The 26906-nt window shown below is 40.3% G+C and overlaps 2 protein-coding genes across 2 annotated transcripts in view; both read left to right on the top strand.

Moving 5' to 3' along the window:
* LOC109506874 (collagen alpha-4(VI) chain-like) overlaps window positions 1-22730 on the top strand; it is a 92394-nt gene extending 69664 nt beyond the window's left edge. The window contains exons 18-34 of the mRNA XM_019855883.1: window positions 15156-15743; window positions 16426-16440; window positions 16510-16530; window positions 16932-16952; window positions 17192-17206; window positions 17282-17302; window positions 17435-17455; window positions 17741-17755; window positions 17831-17851; window positions 18219-18233; window positions 18311-18331; window positions 19085-19675; window positions 20097-20684; window positions 20800-20814; window positions 21685-21717; window positions 22355-22422; window positions 22503-22730. Coding sequence (XP_019711442.1) covers window positions 15156-15743; window positions 16426-16440; window positions 16510-16530; window positions 16932-16952; window positions 17192-17206; window positions 17282-17302; window positions 17435-17455; window positions 17741-17755; window positions 17831-17851; window positions 18219-18233; window positions 18311-18331; window positions 19085-19675; window positions 20097-20684; window positions 20800-20814; window positions 21685-21717; window positions 22355-22422; window positions 22503-22589 — 2156 coding nt within the window. The 3' untranslated portion in view covers window positions 22590-22730. The remainder of the gene's footprint in view (window positions 1-15155; window positions 15744-16425; window positions 16441-16509; window positions 16531-16931; window positions 16953-17191; window positions 17207-17281; window positions 17303-17434; window positions 17456-17740; window positions 17756-17830; window positions 17852-18218; window positions 18234-18310; window positions 18332-19084; window positions 19676-20096; window positions 20685-20799; window positions 20815-21684; window positions 21718-22354; window positions 22423-22502) is intronic.
* On the top strand, window positions 1839-12398 carry LOC109506877 (dentin sialophosphoprotein-like). The gene is made up of 19 exons (XM_019855889.1): window positions 1839-2026; window positions 3538-3561; window positions 4266-4280; window positions 4359-4379; window positions 4814-4828; window positions 5222-5242; window positions 5367-5387; window positions 5775-5789; window positions 5862-5882; window positions 6272-6286; window positions 6669-6689; window positions 10701-10721; window positions 11234-11248; window positions 11328-11348; window positions 11600-11614; window positions 11690-11710; window positions 12078-12092; window positions 12170-12190; window positions 12314-12398. The coding sequence occupies exons 1-19, from the start codon at window positions 1972-1974 to the stop codon at window positions 12373-12375; spliced, it is 435 nt and encodes a 144-aa protein (XP_019711448.1). The 5' UTR covers window positions 1839-1971; the 3' UTR covers window positions 12376-12398.
* Window positions 22731-26906: the final 4176 nt, after the last annotated feature.

Here is a 26906-nt window from a genome sequence, read left to right as displayed (position 1 = left end):
ATGTCTATGTCCCTTACTGGTCAACAAGTTATTGTAAATAGGAGACCTGTCTCCTATTTAATAACTTGTGACCGTTCATTGGGTCTTGATTAGGCCTATTGTTTGGGCTAAGGCTGAATAGCTACTTTCAGTTAGCCTGATCAGCATGTCTATGTCCCTTACTGGTCAACAAGTTATTGTAAATAGGAGACAGGTTAAATCTGATACCTCCTTCACGGTTCAGAGAGGGTGAAAATTTTTTAACAAAAATCGCTTCCTTTACTCCCCTTTCAAACCATCTCTTTTCTGTTCCTAGGATTTTTACTTGTTCATCTTCAATTGTGAGAGAAACGAAACGTCCTTTTTTGTTTTTTTTTTTTTTTTGTTTTGTTTTTTGTTTTTTACCCACAGGTACAGATGACGACTGACAGAACCCTTTCTACGATGAGTCAGTAGAGTGCAATATTTAGGTCACCAAGTCATTGATCAAAATGTATGCTAAATTTGTCATAAATATTTAAAAGAAAAGCTAAAGTTAAAACAGCCGTTTGAGAGCCAAAAAGAGGCGGCTCTTTTCACTGAGCCGATCCAAATGAACCGGATCACCGAAAAGAGCCGAAAATCCCATCACTAATATGGGTGTGATTAGTTTGTCCTCATGTGGAGCCTGTGACTGGCTGGCGACCAGTTTAGGGGGTTTCGTCAACATTTTGACCAAAGACAACTGGGATAGGCTAAAGCACCCCCTGCGACACTGTGCTGGGTAAGCAGTGTCAAAAAGTGACATGACAAATGTTTAAGGTTACATATTAAGGTAAAGTTTCAAAATAAAATATCTTTCAGATTACAAAAAAAATCAAAAGTAAGTTGTTGTGTAATGTAAGTTATTTATTCTTTCTGTGTGGCCCCGTACCAAATGACCCACGGACCGGTACCAGTCCGCGGCCCAAGGGTTGGGAATATAGTATAGTTAGTAAATATCTGAAGAATCTCCAAATACAGAATTGAACTTGGACTCCTTGTTGGGCTGTTCATCATATCCCTGTTCAGAAAAGGTAACATTTGCAGTGTGTGTGTGTGTGTGTGTGTGTGTGTGTGTGTGTGTGTGTGTGAGTGTGTGTGCGTGCAAACGCGCGCGCATGTGAGCAAATTCGAAGCGTGTGTTCACTTGAAAAGTGCGCACACACACACGCCTCTCACAACAGAAAGCTTCGATCTGCCAACTGGATCACACCCGGAAATTCCAAACAAAAGTCCACCAGTAACAGTCGACGAAGGAACCAAAGATCCAGGACCCGAACCAACAACTGAAGAACTGACGGCACCCATGACGTACCCTCACACCACAACTTGACCCAATGCGCCGGACTTAGCATAAATGCTAACTTTCAGCCGTAGTCCCAAGGCAGGTTTCTAAAATAGCAACGTGAGGCACATAAAACTTTAAGACTACAATGACAGAATTAAAAACCAAATCGGCAAGACATGAAAGAAACAATACAAACAGTTGCAGTACTCAATCACAAGACAAAAGACCAGGACGGACAAATAAATCACTTGGAGATGATGACCGATTAGCGGTTGAGCAATGGCCCAGAGTCTGCCTCTTTTACTTCTCGTACTTTACTACAATTTAAAGGTTGAGTTTGGCTGTTTTTTCAGGGGTGCGGGAGGGCTGGAAAACGTGCTGCGCTTGTGTTTTGTGAATTAACAGAATCCTGATTTCCGTCGGCATCGAGAAGCAGAATATCTTCTCTTCTGTTTCCTGGTTATAATAATTCAATGCGACACCAAAACAGTAAATGACATGAAGCTGCTTTCCCTCTCGAGGTAACCATACAACATTCCTACCAATGAAAAGTAGAGGGTGTGCCTACCGAGATGAAAGCAGACAAATTAGTCGACAACAAGGAAGGGGGAAAAAGAAATGACAGAAAATAAGTCATTTATGAAAGCGTCCTTCCTGGGAGACGTCAGGTGTTTGGGTCAGAAATGGATCAGTTTATTTGCTATTTCTTTCTGTTGCTGTCTGTAGTGCTGGTTAATGGTGAGTCCTTGTTACATTTGTTATTTAAAGGCTTGAATGAGTCGAATTTGTATTGAAATATAAAAAGTAAGCTGTACATCAATGCCGCAAATGAAAAACAAAAATCCCTGTCAGGATATGATCGTGATCACAATTCTCCTCCTTTTTGCATGTAGCGCAGAGCATGTAGGCAGGGTTGTTGTCTCGAAAAAAAAAAGCAATTAAAAAAAAAGTGATTTCAGTGAAATGAAGCACTAAAAAGACCTTTAGTTTAAAAATATATATCACAGTGATCTGTCACATTCAACGTTTTGACGTTGAATATGTATCACGGTAAAAAGCATCCGCACTCACTTCCACCAGGAAAGTGAAAGTGAAAGGCAAAGCCTCCGAGACATGAATTGACACTTGAGTTGGACTTGACCTAAATTGAGGAAAAAGAAAAAAAAAAAAAACATAACCACGCTTTGTTTGTGGTTGTTACTGTGGCATAATTCATCTTCTTCATCTTGAAACAAATAAATAAAGACTCATTTCTTCTCTGACGGTACGAACAGAGCTGTTCGGTCATGTCGAGACACACTCTGGCAGCTGTGAGCAAAGAGTGCTCACAGCTGATTCTCAACCACGACAAATTGTGCATCCATGTCCTTTTATAGACCGTCGACAAAAAAAAAAAACACAGTGAGGATCATAGATGCAAATTTGTTCAATTTGTCCCCCCCCCCCTTCAACAATGGATACTACCGGTCAGGGGCGTGGGTCTGTTGTTTTGTTCTTACAAAGGAATGACCAATCTAAAGCGTCAAAAATGACTTGCTGTCTTTGACGATGTCACGTTAATGGCGCAACAAACGTGCAGTTTTTTCCTCTCTTTTCCTGACAAGAAATGAAAAGACACACTTGTTCTGCACATGCCACGTCCCCGCTACGGCTAGACAGACTAATAACTCATTCAATGGCCACACCTATCAATGTTTCTTGCCATTTATTCGCCGTAGAGGCGAGTCAAGAAGGTGTAAAACTGGAACACAAACAGAAAAACACTTGCATGCTTTTGCAAAATAAAACGTGGAAAAACAATGTGCCCCACTCGTCTGGTCCATGAGTGCACTCGTATTGCTAACGTTCGCGAGCTAATGTGCTAATCCTGATCGCAAATGCTAACCACAAACAATTGCAACGTATTTTCAATGTAAATTCACGGTAAACACACCCACTGATGAATAATATCGCATAAATTTACAAAAGACATTCTATACAAGGTGTGTTTGGCTTAGAACACGAAGTTTCAGTATGTCTTTCAAGGCGTCAAAGTTAAACAGGAAGTGACTCACGCAACAACATCCGGTGTGCCTTTCACAAGAACTAATTGACCTTACAAAATAAAGCAGGTCTGTAACTGGAGAAACAGAACGCAAATGTTACATGGCTCTTCAGGAGCCAGAATACACACTGATGTGTTTGTATGTTGTTTCATGAGGTAAACGATGTCCTTTTCACTTTCTTTTCTTTTTCTTTTTTTTAAACAGCGCAATTCACCGGAGATGTTCCAGGTAACATCCACTACTGCAGGAGTGTCAAAGTCCTTTTTGTCACGGGTCACTTTGGGGTCTTCCCTCGGACGACTTAATGTTTAATCATCACATGTCATTATTACTTGTGCACATCATATTGAGGGATTGATAGTTTTGAAATCACTCGTCAATTATTTGTTTGTTCTTTGTTCGATTCTTGTTCAAGCAAGTGTAAACAGGGTCACAGAATTATTGTGAAATCTCACGTTATTTATTACACTTAACAAATAGACATTTCGGGGAAGATTTGAGCAAGGATTCTGGAAGTTGACACACATGATTTGCTTTCGCGGGCCACGTAAAATGACGTTACCTGTGCCAGAGCCTTCAGTTTGATAAACGTGTACGATTGCATTCAGGTACTGTATGCAGCATGTATGTTTCGGAAAATAAAAACCGTATATAGTCAAGATTTATTAAATTACATTTTATTTATTATGAGTCTGATTGAAAGAAAAAAAAATTGCTTCTAGCACCTGAAAATTACAATGCTTTACATATTGTACACCAAAGTAATAATCTCCAAGAGAAGTTCAAACACAGAATTGCCCAGTTACGTCCACACATTATCCAAAAATCTTTTTTTTTTTTACAAATTATTTTTCATGCCAAATGCACGTTTTTTTATATATATATAATTCAAATGGAATAAATCACGTTTTTGCTCTTTATTTACTTTTCAGGGAACGACGAAACAGGTAACCTCCCAGTGTTGTCCATTCACAAATTAAAATGGAATAAATAACATGTCTTTTTTTCTTGTTTTTGCTTTTAAGATACTACTGCCAGCAGTCAAGGTAACAAGCTACACGCGCACATGGCGCATTGTACCCCAGAAATATGATCAACAAGGAAAGCTCAAACACTCAAGTGCCGAACGGCGTCCAACCAAGTCTAAAGCAAATGTGTTTAAAGACCTTTCGTCGAATGTTGTTGTTTTCTACAGTATAACCTTGCAATACAAGCAATTTATCAGATGGCCACCAGCTAATACCCATTTCACAACACATGATTCCGTAGCCACCGCCATTTAAAAAATATGCACAAAACGCCAGATTTGTAGGGAAGATGGCACTGTCCATTCATGAATTCAAATGGAATAGATAGCCTGTTTTTGCTTTTTAAATACATTTTAAGTGACAACGAAACAGGTAACTTCCCAGTGTTGTCCATTCACAAATTAAAATGGTAACAAATAATATGTCTTTTTTTCTTTTAATTTACATTTCAGGCGGCATTAGCAGAGGTAACTTCCCACACGGATGCTCTCCACTTTATACACCACAACAATGATCACCAGGGGAAGCTCAAAAAAATCAAGGGAACCACCTGCGTCCTGCCAAGTCTTCAGCAAATATGTTTGAAGATCTTAAATAGAATGCTGTTATTTTTGCAGCAGATCTTACCGATAATTTTAGCCGGGCTACGGTCTTACTAGAGTATAAGGTTGCATGATGAGAAGTTAATCAGAAGGCAACCAGCTCATATCCAACTCAAAACTTTGCACACTATTCCATCACCACAGTGAGTGAAAAAACATTTTTGAGCAACTTTCTAATGTGGAGATGAGGTAATAATGTACACTCATGAATTCAAATGCAATAAATAATCTGTTTTTTCTCTTTTCTTTGCTTTTTAGATACTACTGCCATCAGTCGAGGTAACCGTCTACACGTGCACGTGGTCCATTGTATTCCACAACATTGATTTGCAAAGGAAGCTCAAATGCTCGACGGCCTCCAACCAAGTTTAAAGCAACATGTTCTCTTTTCTTTGCTTTTAAGATACGACTGCCAGCAGCCAAGGTGACCTTCTACACGTACACGTGGCATGTTGTATTCCAGAACAATGATTGACAAGGGAAGCTGAAACACTCAAGTGCCAAACAGTGTCCAAGAAAATCTTCAGCAAATTTGCCAAAATTTTCAGATACTCCATTGTTATTTTTGCCTTATATCTCACTGATCATTTTACCCATGCAACGGTTTCACTACAGTGTAAGGTTGCGTTATTAGCAGTTCATCAGAAAGCCACCAGCAAAATATCCGCTTCACAACCTGTCACATGATCCCATCGCCACAGCTGTTTAAAAAATATTCAACAAACATTTAATTTCGAGTGAAGATAACACTGTCCGCTTATGACTTAAAATGAAATAAATAACATGTTTTTGCTCTATATTTACTTTTCAGGTGACAACGAAACAGGTAACTTCACAGTGTTGTCCATTGAGAAATTAAAATGGAATAAACACATTTTTTATTTTCTTTGCTTTTAAGATACTCCTGCCAGCACTCAAGGTAACCTACCACACATACACATGGCACATTTCATTCCAGAACATTGCGCGACAATAGAAGCTGAAACACTCAAATGCCCAACTGTGTCCAACCAAGTCGAAAGCAAACATGTTAAAAGATCTTACAAATATTTTTGTTCTATTTACATCATATCTTACTCTTAATTTCATCTGGGCAACAATTTTACGACAGTATAAGGTTGCAAAACAAGCAGTTTATCAGACGGCCACACGCTAATATCCACTTCACAACCTGACACATGATCGTGTAGCGACAGCCGTTTAAAAAGTTTTCACCAAACACCTTATTTAAAATGACGATAACGCTCTCTATTCATGACTTAAAATGGAAAAAGAATTACGTTTTTTTTCTCTTAATTTACATTTCAGGCGGCATCAGCGGAGGTAACTTCCCACACGGATGCTCTGCACTTTATACACCGCAACAATGACCACCAAGGGAAGCTCAAAACAACCAAGGGCCCAAATGCATCCAACAAAGTCTTCGGCATATATGTTGAAATATCTTATGGAAAATGTTGGTTTTTTTTGCATCATATCTTACCGATAATTCGAGCTGAGCAACGGTTTTGCTCCAGTATAAGGTTGCATTGTGAGCAGTTTATCAGAAGGCTTACAGCTCATATCCAGCTCATAACTTGGCACATTATACCATCACCACAGTGACTGAAAAAACACTTTTGACCAACTGCCTAAGGTAATAATGTACTCTCATGAATTCAAATGGAATAAATAACCTGTTTTTTTTCTTGTCTTTGCTTTTAAGATACGACTGCCAGCAGTCGAGGTAACAGCCTACACGGGCACATGGCGTATTGTATTCCACAACATTGATCTGCAAAGGAAGCTGAAACCCTCGAATGCCCAACTGCCTCCAACCAAGTCTAAAGCAACATGTTCTCTTTTCTTTGCTTTTAAGATACGACTGCCAGCAGTCGAGGTAACAGCCTACACGGGCACATGGCGTATTGTATTCCACAACATTGATCTGCAAAGGAAGCTGAAACCCTCGAATGCCCAACTGCCTCCAACCAAGTCTAAAGCAACATGTTCTCTTTTCTTTGCTTTTAAGATACGACTGCCAGCAGTCGAGGTAACAGCCTACACGGGCACATGGCGTATTGTATTCCACAACATTGATCTGCAAAGGAAGCTGAAACCCTCGAATGCCCAACTGCCTCCAACCAAGTCTAAAGCAACATGTTCTCTTTTCTTTGCTTTTAAGATACGACTGCCAGCAGTCGAGGTAACAGCCTACACGGGCACATGGCGTATTGTATTCCACAACATTGATCTGCAAAGGAAGCTGAAACCCTCGAATGCCCAACTGCCTCCAACCAAGTCTAAAGCAACATGTTCTCTTTTCTTTGCTTTTAAGATACGACTGCCAGCAGTCGAGGTAACAGCCTACACGGGCACATGGCGTATTGTATTCCACAACATTGATCTGCAAAGGAAGCTGAAACCCTCGAATGCCCAACTGCCTCCAACCAAGTCTAAAGCAACATGTTCTCTTTTCTTTGCTTTTAAGATACGACTGCCAGCAGTCGAGGTAACAGCCTACACGGGCACATGGCGTATTGTATTCCACAACATTGATCTGCAAAGGAAGCTGAAACCCTCGAATGCCCAACTGCCTCCAACCAAGTCTAAAGCAACATGTTCTCTTTTCTTTGCTTTTAAGATACGACTGCCAGCAGCCAAGGTAAACATCCACACGTACACGTGGCATGTTGTATTCCAGAACAATGATTGACAAGGGAAGCTGAAACACTCAAGTGCCAAACAGTGTCCAAGAAAATCTTCAGCAAATTTGCCAAAATTTTCAGATACTCCATTGTTATTTTTGCCTTATATCTCACTGATCATTTTACCCATGCAACGGTTTCACTACAGTGTAAGGTTGCGTTATTAGCAGTTCATCAGAAAGCCACCAGCAAAATATCCGCTTCACAACCTGTCACATGATCCCATCGCCACAGCTGTTTAAAAAATATTCACCAAACGTTTAATTTCGAGTGAAGATAACACTGTCCGCTCATGACTTAAAATGAAATATATAACATGTTTTTGCTCTATATTTACCTTTCAGGTGACAACGAAACAGGTAACTTCACAGTGTTGTCCATTCAGAAATTAAAATGGAATAAATACATTTTTTATTTTTTATTCTCTTTGCTTTTAAGATACTACTGCCAGCAGCCAAGGTAACCTTCCACACGTACACGTGGCACATTGTATTCCAGAAGTTCCAAGTTAATCAGAAGTTCTACCAGCTCATATCCAACTCAAGACTTTGCACACTATTCCATCACCACAGTGACTGAAAAAACATTTTTAAGCAACTTCCTAATGTGGAGATGAGTTAATAATGTACACTCATGAATTCAAATGGAATAAATAACATGTTTTTTTTTCTTTTTAGAGACTACTGCCATCAGTCGAGGTAACCGTCTACACGTGCACGTGGCGCATTTTATTCCATAACATTGATCTGCAAAGGAAGCTGAAACCCTCAAATGCCCAACTGCCTCCAACCAAGTCTTGAGCAAATGCATTTTAAGATCTTATGTAGAATGTTGTTATTTTTGCATCAGATCTTACCGATAATTTTAGCTGGGCTACGGTCTTCCGACAGTTTCAGGTTGCATGATGAGAAGTTATTCAGAGGGCTACCAGCTCATATCCAACTCAAAACTTTGCACACTATTCCATCACCACAGTGACTGAAAAGACATTTTTTGAGCAACTGTCTAATGTGGAGACGAGGTAATAATGTACACACATGAATTAAAATGGAATAAATAACATTTTTTTTTCTTTTCTTTGCTTTTTAGATACTACTGCCAGCAGTCGAGGTAACAGCCTACACGGGCACATGGCGTATTGTATTCCACAACATTGATCTGCAAAGGAAGCTGAAACCCTCGAATACCCAACTGCCTCCAACCAAGTTTAAAGCAACATGTTCTCTTTTCTTTGCTTTTAAGATACGACTGCCAGCAGCCCAGGTAACCGTCTACACGTACACGTAGCACATTGTATTCCAGAACAATGATCGACAAGGGAAGCTCAAACACTCAAATGCCCAACTTCATCCAACCAAGTCTAAAGCAATACGTTTGAAGATCTTACAAACAGCCAATATCCAACTCACAAACTGGCACGCGATCCCGATTTTTTTTTTTCTGTCAGCAGCCAAGGTAACTTTCTACTTTTTTTTGTGGCACATTGTATTCCACAACATTCTTCTGCAAAGGAAGCTCAAACACTCAAAGGCCTAACTGCATCCAACCAAGTCTAAGGCAATATGTTGAAAGATCTAACAGAGAGTTTTGCATCACATCTTCCTGATCATTTTAGCCAGGCAATAGTTTTCCGACAATATAAGGTTGCAGTTTATCAGATTGCCACCAGCCAAGATCGACTTCACAACCTGTCACATGATCCAATAGCCACAGCCGTTTAAAAAGTATTCACCAAACGCCTTCTTTGAAGTGACAACAACACTGTCCATTCATGACTTAAAATGGGATAAATAACATGTTTTTCTCTTAATTTACATTTCAGGCGATGACAGCACAGGTAACTTCCCAGTGTTGTCCATTCATGAATATAAAGGGAATAATTAACATATTTTTTCTCTTTTCTTTGCTTTTAAGATACTACTGTCAGCACCCAAGGTAACCTTCTACACGTACACGTGGCACATTGTATCCCAGAACATTGCCCCACAAAAGATGCTCAAACACTCAAGCGCCCAAACAGCGTCCAACCAAGTCGAAAGCAAATATGTTTCAAATTTTAGACACTCCATTGTTATTTTTGCCTGATATCTCACTGATAATTTTAGCCGAGCAACAGTTTTACTACATTATTAGGTTGCATTATTCGCAGTTTATCAGACGGCCACCAGCTAATATCCACTTCACAACCTGTCAGATGATCCCCTAGCCACAGCCGTTTAAAAAGTATACAGCAAAAACCTTCTTTGAAGTGACAAGAACACTGTCCATTCATAAATTCAAATGGAATAATTTTTTTTTTTTCTCTCTTTTCTTTGCTTTTAAGATACTCCTCCCAGCAACCAAGGTAATCGTCTTGAAGAAAACGTGGCGCATTGTATTTCGGAACAATGATCGACAAGGGAAGCTCCCTTCATGAATCAAAATGGAATAAAAATCATGTTTTTTTTCTCTTCATTTACATTTCAGACGATGACAGCACAGGTAACTTCCCAGCGTTGTCCATTCATAAATACAAATGGCAAAAATAACATTTTTTTCTCTTTTCTTTGCTTTTAAGCTACTACTGCCAGCACTCTAGGTAACAGCTGCACGTACACATGGTGCATTGTATTCCAGAACAATGATCGACAAGGGAAGCTGAAAGACTGAAACGCCCAACTGCGTCCGACCAAATATAAGTCAAATACAGTGGTTCCTCTACTTACGAACATCTCTTACAAACGAAAAATTTCAAGTTACGATACGCCTCAACAGGAAAATACTGCCTCTTGTTATGAAAACAAATTTTAAGATGTAAATATACAGTATGGGCCACTATTCGCAGCTCCGAGTTTCCTGAATGCAAAATAGTTATAGTTGTGCTGCCATAAGCAGTTTATCAGACGGCCACCAGCTAACATCCACTTCACAACCTGTCACATGATCCCATCACGACAGCCGTTTAAAAAGTATTCATCAAATGTCTAATTTGGAGTGAAGATAACACAGTCCATTTATTAATCAAAATGGAATCAATAACATGTTTTTTTTCTCTTTTCTTTTCTTTTAAGATATGACTACCAGCAGCCAAGGTAACCGTCTACACGTATACGTGGCAAATCGTATTCCAGAACAATGCTCGACAAGGGAAGCTCAAATACTCAAATGTCCAACGGCATCTGACCAATTCAAAGTCAAATACAGTGGTTCCTCTACTTACGAACGTCTCTTCATACGCAATTTTCAAGTTCGAAACACCTCAACAGGAAAATATTGCCTCTTGTTACGAAAGAAATCTCAAGTTATGAAAGGTAAAAAAAAAAATACAGTACAGGCTGCTATTCGCAGTTCCGAGTTTCCTGAACACAACATACTTATAGCTGCTCTGCCATTGGCTGACTACAGTGTAAGGTTGCGTTATTAGCAGTTCATCAGACGGCCACCAGCTCATCCCCACTTCACAACCTGGCACATGATCCCATCGCCACAGTCGTTTAAAAAGTATTCACCAAACGTTTAATTTCGAGTGAAGATAACACCATCCATTCATTAATCATAACGGAATAAAAATCATGCTTTTTTTTTCTCTTCATTTACATTTCAGGCGATGACAGCACAGGTAAGTTCCCCGTGTTGTCCATTCATGAATATAAATGGAATAAAAAGAACATAGTTTTTCTCTTTCCTTTGCTTTTAAGATACGACTGCCAGCAGCCGAGGTAACCTTCCAAACGTACACGTGGCAAATTGTGCACCAGAACAATGATCGAAGGGCAGATCAAACGCTCAAGTGCCTAACGGCGTCCAACCAAGTCTTGAGCAAATATGTTCAAAATTATAGATACTCCTTTGTTATTTTTGCCTTATATCTCACTGATCGTTTTCGCCTTATTTGAAGTGACAATAAGACTGTCCATTTATGACATGAAATGGAATACATAACATGTTTTTCTCTTCATTTACATTTCAGACGATGGCATCACAGGTAAGTTCCCAGTGTTGTCCATTCATAATTTCAAATGGAATAACTCAATGTTTTTCTGTTTTCCTTGCGTTTAAGATACTACTGTCAGCAGCCAAGGTAAATTTCCACACGTACATGTGGCACATTGTATTCCACAACATTCTTCTGGAAAGGAAGCTCAAACACTCAAAGGCCCAACTGCATCCAACCAAGTCTAAGGCAATATGTTGAAAGATCTTACAAAGAGTTTTGCATCACATCTTCCTGATCATTTTAGCCAGGCAATAATTTTCCGACAATATAAGGTTGCAGTTTATCAGATTGCCACCAGCCAAGATCGACTTCACAACCTGTCACATGATCCAATAGCCACAGCCGTTTCAAAAGTATTCACCAAACGCCTTCTTTGAAGTGACAACAACACTGTCCATTCATGACTTAAAATGGGATAAATAACATGTTTTTCTCTTAATTTACATTTCAGGCGATGACAGCACAGGTAACTTCCCAGTGTTGTCCATTCATGAATATAAAGGGAATAAATAACATATTTTTTCTCTTTTCTTTGCTTTAAAGATACACCTGCCAGCAACCAAGGTAATCGTCTTCAAGAAAACGTGGCGCATTGTATTTCAGAACAATGATCGTTAAGGGAAGCTCCATTCGTGAATCAAAATGGAATAAAAATCATGTTTTATTTTCTCTTCATTTACATTTCAGACGATGACAGCACAGGTAACTTCCCAGCGTTGTCCATTCATAAATACAAATGGCAAAAATAACATTTTTTTCTCTTTTCTTTGCTTTTAAGCTACTACTGCCAGCACTCTAGGTAACAGCTGCACGTACACATGGTGCATTGTATTCCAGAACAATGATCGACAAGGGAAGCTCAAACACTCAAATGTCCAACGGCATCTGACCAAATCAAAGTCAAATACAGTGGTTCCTCTACTTACGAACATCTCTTACGAACGAAAATTTTCAAGTTACGATGCGCCTCAACAGGAAAATATTGCCTCTTGTTCGGAAAGAAATTTTAAGATGTAAAAATACAGTATGGGCTACTATTCGCAGCTCCGAGTTTCCTGAACGCAAAATACTGATAGTTGTGCTGCCATTGGCTATTACCGAGCATCATCCTGGCATACCATTGGCTAAGAGGGACCCGACGTATGTGTCGATGTGAGGAGAAAGATAGATCCTTAAAAACTGTGTGTTAAATATCTCATGTAGAATGTTGTTATTTTTGCATCATATCTCACTGATAATCTTCGCCAGGCAACAGTTTTACTCCAGCATAAGGTTGCATGATAAGCAGTTTATCAGATGGCCACCAGCTAACATCCACTTCACAACCTGACACATGATCCCATACCGATAGCTATTTAAAAAGTATTCACCAAACACCGTAATTGAAGTGATGATAACACTGTCCATTTATGACATAAAATGCAAGAAATAACATGTTTTTTCTTCACCAAATGCCGAATGCACAGATGATAATCGTACATTCAGAAATGAAAATGGAAGAAATAACATGTTGGTCTTTTTGCTTAATATTTCAGTGACCGGCACTGACGGTAACCTCCCACACCTTCGGTAGACTCACCTTGGTCAAAGGGCTGTCACTTGAAAAGCGCTTTTCTACCTTTGGGACTCAAATCGCTTCTCACTGTTGCCTCTTGAAAATACTGAAAACGCAGCAACAGGGGCTTCAGTATCTTTATGGAGCAAGTCATGCTTCTGTAATTTTCTTTTTTCCTTGCATTCTTCCTTTTGTCCATTGGATGTTTTTTTTTTCAATTTTTAAAATATATAAGCCAAACTTTTTTCTTTTTGACACAGTTCTTTGTACACACTATATTACTCATTATTACTCCCATATATGACCTACTGTGTAGAAATATGGGGGAGCGCCTGTAAATCAAACACACTGCCTGTCTTAAAACTACAAAAAAAAGCAATCAGAATAATCAATAGGTCCAAATATATAGAACCCACAAATCCGCTATTCATCAAATTAAACACAATGAAATTCTATGACCTGGTTAACTTCAAAATCGCCCAATTAATGTATAAAGCACATCACAATCTCCTTTGCCAAAATATCCAGAAGCATTTTGAAATTAGAGATAGTTGTTATAATCTAAGAGGTATCAATCAATATAAAAAATCCAGAACAAGAACAAACATCAAGCAAAGGTGTGTATCAGTAATAGGAGTCAATCTGTGGAATAAGCTTGAAACGGATCTGAAAATAAGTAAATCGCTGGACGAGTTTAAAAACAAATTTAAAAGATTAGTACAAACAAACTACAAAAATCAAAGTTAAGAAGATAAATTCGACATACTTATAAAATATAGTAATATAACGGTCTGTTCTTGTTTTGGATTTTGATCAACCCATTAAATGTATTCAAGAAATGCAGTATTTATAATGAATATGAGACAATTGATACAAAAAAATGAATGAATAATTATATACATGTATATATGTAGGTGTGTGTATGGGTATATGTGTGTCTATATATGTATATATTATATATGTATGTGTGTGTGTGTGTATGTGTATGTATGCACATGTACGTGTATGTATGTATATATATATATATATATATTTTTATATATATATATATATATATATATATATGTATATATATATATGTATGTATATATGTATGTATATGCAAACAGAAGGGTGTATAAATAGATAAGTACAGTACACATAAGGGTAAAAGTACTTGATGAGAGGTAGATCTCTTCCTTTTCTTTTGCATTGAAAAATGATCTATTTATATTATCACACAACAAGGGGTAGGACTAGATAAGTTGTATACTTCTTCCTACTCCTTTGAGCATATAACGGTGATGATGTTTGTTTTATTTACTTTTATTTTTATTTTTCCTTCTGTAATTTTGCTTGCCTTTTGTCAATTGTTGTTGTATTTTATGTTCAATAAAAAATTAACTAACTAACTAACTAACTAACTAACTAACATTTACACATTTTTTGACCGACTCCAACGTTAAACTGTCCATCCTATTCCTACCATTGTTGGGGTTTTTTTTTCCAAATTCAAATTCTAAATCCAGAAATGTGTATTTTTTTGTCATTCCCTGCTTTCTACATTGTTCAACCGATTCAAAATATTCAACTTTGACATTTTCTGCTCATTCTACGCCATTGCATATTATTCTAGGTCATTGAATATCATTCCAAATTTTGCCACAATTTTTCCTCCGCCATCTCAGTCTTCACACGTCATTGTTCCAAGTTGCATTCTTCGATGTTTACTCCATGTTTTAATACAAAATTCTAGAGAGTTCTATTCGTCATAAAAAACACATTATAAAAATGTTTTGGTGGGGGTCGGGGGGATTTGGCCCCTATATTTACGGTGTGATTGACTAGTGATCAGTCCAGAGCGTACCCCACCTCTTGCCCAAAGTCAGTTGGAACAGGGTCCAGTTGACCTGCAATCCTAATGATTATAAGCAGTCAAGATCATGTTTGGATGAAGATTAAAAGGTCATAACTTTGTTCTCTCCCCCCTCTCAGCATGTGTGGATGCCACAGTGGCTGATGTGGTCTTCTTGGTGGACAGTTCGGGCAGCATTGGCAGTACCGATTTCCAGGAGGTCCGACGGTTTCTCCGGACCGTGGTGTCCGGTTTGAACATCGGTCCTGACAATGTCCGCGTGGGTTTGGCACAATACAACCAAGACCCTGTTCTAGAGTTCTCGTTGCTAGAACACACGAATAAGGACTCTCTGCTGGCCGAACTGGGTAACCTCCCCTTCAGGGGGGGATCTACAGACACAGGCGAGGCCCTTGACTTCATCCGGACGCAGCTGTTCAACGAAAGTGCAGGAAGCCGAGCGAAACAGGGTGTCCCTCAGATCGCCGTAGTCATTACAGATGGAGTCTCCACAGACGACGTAGTTCAGCCTGCTCTGCGCCTCAGACAACACGAGGTCACCGTCTTCGCTATCGGAGTGGGACTCGTCAATGTGACCGAGCTGGATGCCATCGCTAACCAACCGTCTGAGGACTTCCGATTCTTGATCGACAACTTCCAATCTCTTCAGAACGTGAGCGAGGTTGTCCTGGAAAACATATGCGAATCCATTAACGACCAGTTGCCAGGTGAGTCACGGAAGCACAGACAGGGGCTTCTGGGTAAAGGTTTCCTGGTTACGAATGGCGTCCAATTAACTGGTTTGCTGGGTGGCGTCGGATTACGTGAATAGAAAGCTCGTTGACAGGGGTATTACGAAAAGTTATCTGAATCAGCCCGCCAGGCTTTCCTTGAACCCGCCAGGCAAAGCGGGATGCACATTCCCGGTTCGCTACCTCGCCAATTACAAAGTGAAAATTTGATCTTGAATTCGCCATTACAACAATATTGCGGTAATCAACACCCATATCACGTTTTATTTTCAGTATCCTTTGCCCTAGCACCCACTCATTCTCCATAAGCCACAGTGATTGTAACTTTGAAAATTAAAATGGAATTAATCACGTTTTTGCTCTTTATTAACATTTCAGGCGACAGCAATACGGGTAACTTCCCAGTGTTGTCCATTCATTCATTCAAATGGAATAAAAGTGACCAACGGCGTCCAACCAAGTGTAAAGCAGAAGTGTTTCAAGATCTTCTGTAAAATGTTATTTTCGCATCATATCGGGCAACCTGTCACATGATCCCGTAGCCACAGCCGTTGAAAAAGTATTCACCAAACTTTTAATTTGGGGTGAAGATAACACTGTCCATTCATAAATTAAAATTGAATCAATAACATGTTTTTTTTCTTCATTTACATTTCAGATGATGACAGTACAGGTATGTTCCCAGCTTTGTCCATTCATAAATTCAAATGGAATAATTTTTTTTTTTCTCTTTGCTTTTAAGATACTACTGCCAGCAGCCAAGGTAACTGTCCACACGTACACATGGCGCATTGCACCCCAGAACAATAATTGACAAGAGGAGCTCAAACGCTCAAGTGTCTAACAGCATCCAATCAAGTCTTCAGCAAATGTTAAAAATTTTAGACACTCCATTGTTATTTTTGCCTGATATCCGACTGATAATTTTCACCGAGCAACGGTTTTACTACACTGTAGTAACTGGAGTATTAAGTTGCATTATTAGCAGTTCATCAGACGGCCACCAGCTCGTATCTACTTCACAACCTGTCACATGATCCCATCACGACAGCCGTTTAAAAAGTATTCATCAAATGTCTAATTTGGAGTGAAGATAACACAGTCCATTTATTAATCAAAATGGAATCAATAACATGTTTTTTTTCTCTTTTCTTTTCTTTTAAGATACGACTACCAGCAGCCGAGGTAACCTTCCAAACGTACACGTGGCAAATTGTGCACCAGAACAATGATCAAACGCTCAAGTGCCTAACGGCGTCCAACCAAGTCTTGAGCAAATATGTTCAAAATTATAGATACTCCTTTGTTATTTTTGCCTTATATCTCACTGATCGTCTTAGCCTTATTTGAAGTGACGATAACACTGTCCATTTATGACATGAAATGGAATAAATAACATGTTTTTCTTTTCATTTACATTTCAGACGATGGCATCACAGGTAAGTTCCCAGTGTTGTCCATTCATAATTTCAAATGGAATAACTCAATGTTTTTCTGTTTTCCTTGCGTTTAAGATACTACTGTCAGCAGCCAAGGTAAATTTCCACACGTACATGTGGCACATTGTATTCCACAACATTGATCTGCAAAGGAAGCTGAAACCCTCGAATACCCAACTGCCTCCAACCAAGTTTAAAGCAACATGTTCTCTTTTCTTTGCTTTTAAGATACGACTGCCAGCAGCCCAGGTAACCGTCTACACGTACACGTAGCACATTGTATTCCAGAACAATGATCGACAAGGGAAGCTCAAACACTCAAATGCCCAACTTCATCCAACCAAGTCTAAAGCAATACGTTTGAAGATCTTACAAACAGCTAATATCCAACTCACAAACTGGCATGTGATCACTTGGCCACAACCGTTTGAAAAGTATTCACCAAATGCCTAGCTTGGAGCGAAGATAACACTGTCCATTCTTTCATTAAAATTGAATTAAAAACTTTTTTTTCATTCTTCATTTACATTTCAGACGATGGCGTCACAGGTAAGTTCCCAGTGTTGTCCATTCATAATTTCAAATGGAATAACTCAATGTTTTTCTGTTTTCCTTGCGTTTAAGATACTACTGTCAGCAGCCAAGGTAAATTTCCACACGTACATGTGGCACATTGTATTCCACAACATTCTTCTGCAAAGGAAGCTCAAACACTCAAAGGCCCAACTGCATCCATCCAAGTCTAAGGCAATATGTTGAAAGATCTAACAGAGAGTTTTGCATCACATCTTCCTGATCATTTTAGCCAGGCAATAATTTTCCGACAATATAAGGTTGCAGTTTATCAGATTGCCACCAGCCAAGATCGACTTCACAACCTGTCACATGATCCAATAGCCACAGCCGTTTCAAAAGTATTCACCAAACGCCTTCTTTGAAGTGACAACAACACTGTCCATTCATGACTTAAAATGGGATAAATAACATGTTTTTCTCTTAATTTACATTTCAGGCGATGACAGCACAGGTAACTTCCCAGTGTTGTCCATTCATGAATATAAAGGGAATAAATAACATATTTTTTCTCTTTTCTTTGCTTTTAAGCTACTACTGCCAGCAGCCAAGGTAACCGTCTACACGTACACGTGGCGCATTGTATCCCAGAACATTGCCCCACAAAGGACGCTCAAACACTCAAGTGCCTAATAGCGTCCAACCAAGTCTTCAGCAAATATGTTACAAATTTTAGACACTCCATTGTTATTTTTGCCTTATTTCAGTGAACGGCACTGAAGGTAACCTCCCACACCTTCGGTAGACTCACCTTGGTCAAAGGGCTGTCACTTGAAAAGCGCTTTTCTACCTTTGGGACTCAAATCGCTTCGCACTGTTGCCTCATTTACATACAATTCAAATCCACAAATGTGTATTTTTTGCCATTCCCTGCTTTCAAAATATTCAACGTTGACATTTTCTGCTCATTCCAGGCCATTGCATATTAATCTAGGTCATTGAATATCATTCCAAATTTTGCCACAATTTTTCCTCCGCCATCTCAGTCTTCACACGTCATTTTTCCAAGTTGCATTCTCTCGTTAGATGTTTTAGTCCATGTTTTAATACAACATTATAGAGAGTTCTATTCTTTATCAAAAACACATGATAAAAATGTTTTGGTGGGCTTGCCCCTGCCGGGGGGGTTGCCCCTATATTTACGGTGTGATTGACTAGTGATCAGTCCAGAGCGTACCCCACCTCTTGCCCAAAGTCAGTTGGAACAGGGTCCAGTTGACCTGCAATCCTAATGATTATAAGCAGTCAAGATCATGTTTGGATGAAGATTAAAAGGTCATAACTTTGTTCTCTCCCCCCTCTCAGCATGTGTGAATGCCACAGTGGCTGATGTGGTCTTCTTGGTGGACAGTTCGGGCAGCATTGGCAGTACCGATTTCCAGGAGGTCCGACGGTTTCTCCGGACCGTGGTGTCCGAATTCGACATCGGTCCTGACAATGTCCGTGTGGGTTTGGCACAATGCAACCAAGACCCCTTTCTCGAGTTCTCGTTGATGGAACACTTGGATAAGGACTCTCTGCTGGCCGAACTGGATAACCTCCCCTTCAGGGGGGGATGTACGGAGACAGGCGAGGCCATCGACTTCATCCGGACGCAGCTGTTCAACGAAAGTGCAGGAAGCCGAGCGAGTCAGGGGGTGTCTCAGATCGCCGTGGTCATCACAGACGGAGTCTCCGGCGACGACGTAGTTCAGCCTGCTCTGCGCCTCAGACAACACAGCGTCACCGTCTTCGCTATCGGAGTGGGAGGAGGAGCCAATGTGACCGAGCTGGATGCCATCGCTAACCAACCATCTGAGGACTTCCGATTCTTGATCGACAACTTCCAATCTCTTCAGAGCGTGAGCGAGGTTGTCCTGGAAAACATATGCGAATCTATTACTAACCACATCCAAGGTGAGTCACGGAAGCACATAGAGAGGCTCCTCGTAAAGTTTCCTGGTTACGAATGTCGTACAATTAACTGGTTTGCTGGGTGACGTCGAATTACGTGAATAGAAAGCTCGTTGACAGGGGTATTCCGAAAATGTATCCGAATCAGTCCACCAGGCTTTCCTTGAACCCGCCAGGCAAAGCGGGATGCGCATTCCCCTTTCGCTACCTCGCCAATGACGAAAATGTGACGTTGAATATCGCAATTGCAAAGATATTGCGGTAATCAACACCCATGTCACGTTTTATTTTCAATGTCGTTCGCCCTAGCACCCACTCATTCTCCATAAGCCACAGTGATTGTAACCCTAATGAGAATAAGCAGTCAAGATCATGTATAGATGAATATTCAAAGGTCCGACTTTTGTTCTCTCCCCCCTCTCAGCATGTGTGAATGCCACAGTAGCTGATGTGGTCTTCTTGGTGGACGGTTCGCGCAGCATTGGCAGTGCCAATTTCCAGGAGGTCCGAGAGTTTCTCCGGACCGTGGTGTCTGGTTTCGACATCGGTCCAGACAATATCCGCGTGGCTTTGGTACAATACAGCACCAACCCTTTTCTGGAGTTCTTGTTGCTAGAACACATGGATAAGAACTCTCTGCTGGTCGAACTGGATAACCTCCCCTACCGGTTGGGAGGTACACAGACAGGCGAGGCCATCGACTTCATCCGGACGCAGCTGTTTAACGAAAACGCAGGAAGCCGAGCGAGCAAGGGGGTGCCTCAGATCGCCGTGGTCATCACAGACGGAGACTCCCAAGACGACGTAGTTCAGCCTGCTCTGCGCCTCAGAGAACACGGGGTCACCGTCTTTGCGATCGGAGTGGGAGGAGCCAATGTGATTGAGCTGGAGGCCATTGCGAACCAACCGTCTGAGGACTTCCGATTCTTGATCAACAACTTCCAATCTCTTCAGAGACTGCGCGAGGTTGTCCTGGAAACCATATGCGAATCTATTACCAACCCCATCCCAGGTGAGTCACAGAAGCACAGACAGGGGCTTCTGGGTAAAGGTTTCCTGGTTACGAATGGCGTACAATATATAAATATATAATAAATAACATGTTTTCTGTTTTATTTGCTTTTCAGTTACTGGCCCACCAGGTAAGCCCACACACCCAATGTGTACTTTCCATATTGTACACCAGAAAAATGATCTCCAAGGAAAACTCAAACATGCAAGCCCCCAACTGCATCTGCACATTATCCACCGCCACCGTCTTTTCACGATAATTGACCAAATGCCAAATGTATAGATAAGGTGATACTGTACATTCAAAAATTTAAATAACTGAACAAATAACAAATTTTCTTGCGTTTAATCAATCTGTCAGGCTCTCCAAGCCCAGTAGGTAACTTGCGATGAGTCAAAATGGCTTGATGGTTTACCGTGGTTTAAAAAGTCAAGGTTTCAATAACCGCTGAAACATTCCGTCACTGCTAATGAGCTTTTTTAAAGCTTTTTTTTTTTTTTTTTTCCGAGGGGACTTACAAGCAGGGCACAATATGATGGTTGCTTACAGATAGTGCTAAATACGAAGCTCATGATATGAATCTAGCGTCTTTTTTTCCCCTCTGCTCAGTTGAGCAGAGAGGGGAGGGGTGAGCAGTTACACACAAGAGGTGGGAGGAGAGGAGGATACCTATATGGTGACGTTTTGCTATGTTAATTAATGGGCATTGTCCTAAAAAAAAAAAAAAAAAACCCAACAAAAATCCCATGGTGGCAGAAGGTGCTACTTTGCTCCCAGGACAACATGAGTTGAGTAGGGTTATGGGGTCTGTTCTAAAAAAAAAAAAAAAAAAAGATCACCAGTGAGCGGACACTGTGATTTAAGAGCAATAATGAAAACAAATGAAGGATAAATGTTTTGTTTTGTTTGATTATATTTTTTACATAAATGTTTGTGTTGTACAATTTTGACTACTACCACTCAGATACAAAATAATATAGTTTTTGTCTTTTGTTGGTAGATGATGAAGACGATCTCATGATTCAAGGAAGAGGTACTTCCTCACACACACACACACACACACACACACACACACACACACACACACACACACACACACACACACGCACACACACGCAGGCATTGTACTGGCAACTGCAGGAAGCAAATCCGCTTACTCACCATCAAAAACAGAGAGCAATGTTATGTCTTCACCAGTAGAGGCCAGCAAATCACCATCTCCAAATGGTGGCGATTCCTGTTGTACTGTGAGAAAAATACTGTGAAAAGTCTCCCAACAGGAAGGTACACAAACCTAAAAGTGTCGAGAATAGATGTTATTCCACTTGCTGCTATTATTACAGGTAGTTGGGACAATACTTTAATAGGTTCGGTGTCATAATGTTGACAAAATAGCAGTTTCCAATCTATCTTCTGTTCGGGCCATTCAGTTCTGCTAGAAAGAGTTTTTCTGATTTACTTCTGAATGAATGTAGATGATTGCATATACTATTGATAAACAACATTTGTGAATCTTAGACGAATGTAATCCTGGGACATTCTTCCAGTGAAAGCTCGTACATTGTTTCCTTCAAAGGCACAAGCAAGTAGTGTATGTGCAACATAAGAGACAAGAGGAGTAGGTTGATAGTTTCAGTGACTTCTTTTTTTTTTTTCATATTTCTCAACAGTGTACCTGCATATAAAAGCTCAGGTTAATTTTACCCTGGGAGTTAATGTGACAGAAATCCTGCAACAAGTAAGTGCATGCAATACCTGACACGTGCAGCACCGAAGTACACATTCTTGCTCTCATGATAAATGTTTGCTCCCTCATAGTTCATCATTAATGCTACTCGTGAGTTCTGTGACGACTGCCAACTTGACTTTAATTCTACAACGGTGACCCTCGACCAGTCACCCTGATGGAGGTTTAACCTCTCCGCGTGCAAGAGAGGAGAAGCCCACTGTTGTTCCAGTTTGTCAATCATGGCGTGCGCTTGTATGCACAGGGATGACATTAATGCACGCTCATGTGAACCTATGACAATAAAAGAGGTCAGCACTGATTTGTTTTATTTTATTTGATGTGTAAACAATATTGAATACGGTCAGCAGTTCCTCCTCCTTACGTGTTGACCCGCACTTCTAAAAGAGGATGAGGCAATTACGTCGTAGGAAGTGGAAGCAGGTCCCCGCAGCCCCAGGGATTGCCACAACCTCACTGAGCGGATCGTTCAAATTAGACAAGCGCTGTCCGTCCTCACAAAACCTTTGACCTCGCTGATTTAATTGCATGAAGAGCATGTGCAAATGACTTCATTACTCGACCCCTTCCCCTCGATGAATCTGATGGGATCAAGCAGCCAATAAGCAGAGGTGGCAAAAGTACTTTCACATTCTACTTCGGAACTTGGGGGCAAAAATACAAACAAACAAAAAAAAAAAAAAGAAAGAAAAAAGACACCAGGGAAAACTCGTACTCATTCAACTCTTGTACTTTTTCGGGTGTCGTTTGCAAAGCAGTTCACACTGAAAATTACAATTACATTTAGCTTCATACAATGTTTAAAAATATTGTGTGAATTTTCCAGATCTTTTTTTTTTTAACTTGGAGAAATGTTAAATAGTTAAATGTATACGTTTAGTGTTTGAGGATGGTTAATGTATTCGTACACTGAAGAATCTCCAAATACAGAATTGAATTTGGACTCCAGTACTTCCCATCGTTGCTTATTGGACTGTTCATCATCTCCCTGTTCAGAAAAGGTAATATTTGGAGCGTCTGTGTGTGCGCATGCGCGCAACATGAGCAAATTAGAAGCGTGTGTTCTCTTGAAAAGTGCGCAAAACACACACACACACACACACACACACACACACACACACACACACACACACACCTCCCCCCATAATCCGGCTGTGCAATTGAAGTTAATTCTGCAGACTGTGGTTCACGTTTCGTCACCACTTTGTAAACTTAGATCATACGAGGTCAGCGCAAGGCTGAAGCAACCCTGTAGCCATGCGTCCCCCCCCCCCCCCCCACCAAAGATCAGTTACCATGTCATGGTGAAGGAATGTCGCCCAGTTTCTGGTGACTCTTGCCATTTTTTTGTTGTTGTTTTTTTTCTCAATAAGAGCCAATTTGAGTGTGGGATGTCATTGAATTTTACTCTGAAGCGATGCTGACATACATTTGCGTAAACTGACTCGCCGCAACACGACATACACTTCCAACAAAACCTGATTGACAAAGGAAAATAAGTCTTATTTTTGACACAGTTGGAGAGATATAAATCCGGCAATACTTTTTAGCACTATATTGTGGTTATAGTGTGAAACTGCATCACCAACCCGATATTCAGCTGTTTTAAATTTTTTTCCAAGACATTGGTGCCTTGAGATAGGAGTGATCAATCTTTCAAAATATGCACTGTCGTTCGACAAATTTTTGTTCCGGATTGTGACCAATCTTCAAAAAAGAGGCTTACAACTGCTTATGCCACATTCATTTGAAGCTTTCGGCTAAATTCAACATGAAACAACACATTACTTTGCCAAATGAACGTCTACTTAGCTTAATGCTAACAAGCAATGCAAAACGCCATAGACAAGCTAATGAAAAGCATCGATATTGCGACGGAATAACCCTTTAAGCGACACAAATGGTGGAGGAACATATGTAGACAGAGTATACAGCAAGACTCACAGGGATGCATTTATTATTCTTTAAGACAAATGAGACGTGATTGGTCATTACCTGAGCTCTGAGCAAAAGTGATGTCATTTTCAGCCAACAGCAAGATGATGTAAAATGGTGTTGACTTCCCTTTTAAATTGAGAATTCAGGGAAAAACGCATGTCTGAGACAAGGTCGAATAAATAAAAACATTGCATTAAGACCATAATGTGGGATGTTCTGTGAAATTAAAACTACTTTTCAGTCCTACCAACGTCACCACACATCAAGTTGAGTCTACATCTGTGTGTGTGTGTGTGCGTGTGTGTGTGTGTGTGTTATTGATCCTGATTGGGCCTCACGGGAGGAGATTCCAGCCTGCCGTTGACCCACAGTTCTCCATGTTTCCACCCTTCCCTGCGATCATCAGAGGCAGCTGTCTATTCCTGCCAGCAGGCCGGCTCGCGTGACATTTCTGATTGTTAGACGTAAGGGGGAGAGCGGGGGAGAGCGAGGGAGAGAGAGAGAGAGAGAGAGAGAGAGAGAGAGAGAGAGAGAGAGAGAGAGAGAGAGAATGAGAGAGTGAAATGTTAGTACAGGCATTTTTGCTAAATCACAAGCAGGTCTTGGCTGAAGTGGTCAGCGCTGAGGATTCTTTGGCTTGGTCACTGTCAAAACATTATCCCCTTCCCACTCTTTAGAACAGTGGTTTTCAAATAGTTGGAGGTTGGAGAATTTGCAACAAACGATCATGCCGGATGGTCTTATGAGACAAGGTATGGCTTGACTCCATCAAGTTGCCACAAGGTGGAACCAAAGCAATACTTTTAGATTGGACCATTGTTTGGCCTGAATCCCAAAAAAAAAAGAACCCCTGTTTTGGGTAAACTTGTGCTTCACAGGCTGCGCTTTTTATCCGAGTCCAACACATATTCCTCCATGATCCTTCTCTTGAAATCTACCATTGAAATCCTTCAAGAGAACATGACAAAAAAAGATGCAAACATCGATGTTGTTGGTCTCCGGGTGGTTGGATGCAGACCTGTTGTTGACGTGGTGCCCGCTGGCATCTGGACAATAGAGCAGAAGGGAGGGCCTTGTTCACGTCCAAAGCTGGGCTGAGTGTTCCTCTCAAATGAATAAAAAGGTAAGAAAGTGTCATGGAGGGAGGAGCACAAAGCCAACACAGCAGGCAGTTGCACCGAGAAGCATACTGAAAGTTTCCCTGATAAAATTCTGTTTCCTATTGAACACAGCATACCAAAAGACTTGTGAATAACTTTTGATTCTTTTGCAGGTTAAATTCCACCCCCCCCCAAAAAAAAAGAAAAAGTGAGTCTACAATCAACATTCCACTCCGACATTGTGATTCAAAGCATTTGCTGCCTTTCTTCCCATTGGAAACATTTCTTTTTCAACTCCTTTGTCCGCTTTTCTTCACTTTCAATTTGAGTGCTTGAAGGCGCATCAACTCGTGGATTGTTGTCACCTCCGGTCAAGTAGTCTACTCATTTCAAAGAGGGCCGGGGTCAAAGGTTAAGTTGTCTCCAGTGTGTTGCTGCTTGACTGACACACCACCTCAAAGCTTCCCTTGTGCACTTTTTTTTTTTTTTTTTTTTTTTAGTCATTGTATATTTAAGTTTCGCACTTCTTAAGGAAAAGAAGAATAAAAATACAAGAATGGCACTGAATGCAGTGCAATTCTAATTTCAATTAGATAATTCATTTTAAAACTCCATGGATAGCAACCTTTTGCGTATACCTTTTTTCGTCATTAAGATGGATCCAGTTTTATGCAGAAAAATTAAAGAAAAGTGATCGTGCAGTTTGGCCGATATCAGATTGGCAGTTTTTGGCCAAAATTGACCCTCATGAGGATAAGCGGTTCAAGTCAAGTTAAATTTATTTATGTAGCCCTTCATCACAAGAGTTTAATAGGGCTTCACTGGCCCTCAGTTGACAAATACTGTATGACAACATGTCCTGATCTAACCACCACCCCCTAAGAGGGCAAGCAAAACCTCAAAAAACCTTGAGAAGGGACCACAAAACCAGGAAATCCCCCTTCCAGGATGACCATGCAAATCATGATCATAAATAGATAAAATCACCTGAGAAACGAAATTGAGAAAAAAAAATGTCAACAATTAAAATGTTATTTTTTTAAAAATGATTGCATATGTTTATGTATTGTATGTATGAATGTGTGTGTGTGTGTGTGTGTGTGTTTCAAAATGAATGAACGCATTTCAAACTTTGACAATAGTTCCAAATATTATTAAGAACAATAAAAAAAAAAGCAAAAAGTGACTTGAACTTGAAGTTGCTGATTCGAACAAGTCGATGTACGACACTAAGTGTCTTAAAACAACATGTGCATTCCGTGCATGTCTTCCCACACTAGCAGACTGAATCATTTGACACATGAATGACGCTAACAGCTGCACACCTGATCCCTCAATCCTCCACATGAGAAGAAAAAAAAAAATAGCGGGAGTGATAAAAACTCACCAGGGATGTCTGCAGCCTTTTGTGGAGGTGGCTAGCGGTGTATCCCTCTT

The sequence above is a fragment of the Hippocampus comes genome, unplaced genomic scaffold (genome assembly GCF_001891065.2).
Source record: "Hippocampus comes isolate QL1 unplaced genomic scaffold, H_comes_QL1_v1.1 scaffold114, whole genome shotgun sequence".
In the NCBI taxonomy this organism is placed as follows: domain Eukaryota; kingdom Metazoa; phylum Chordata; class Actinopteri; order Syngnathiformes; family Syngnathidae; genus Hippocampus; species Hippocampus comes.
Note: the sequence above shows the minus strand (reverse complement) of the source record. Positions and strands in the feature narration are given on the sequence as shown.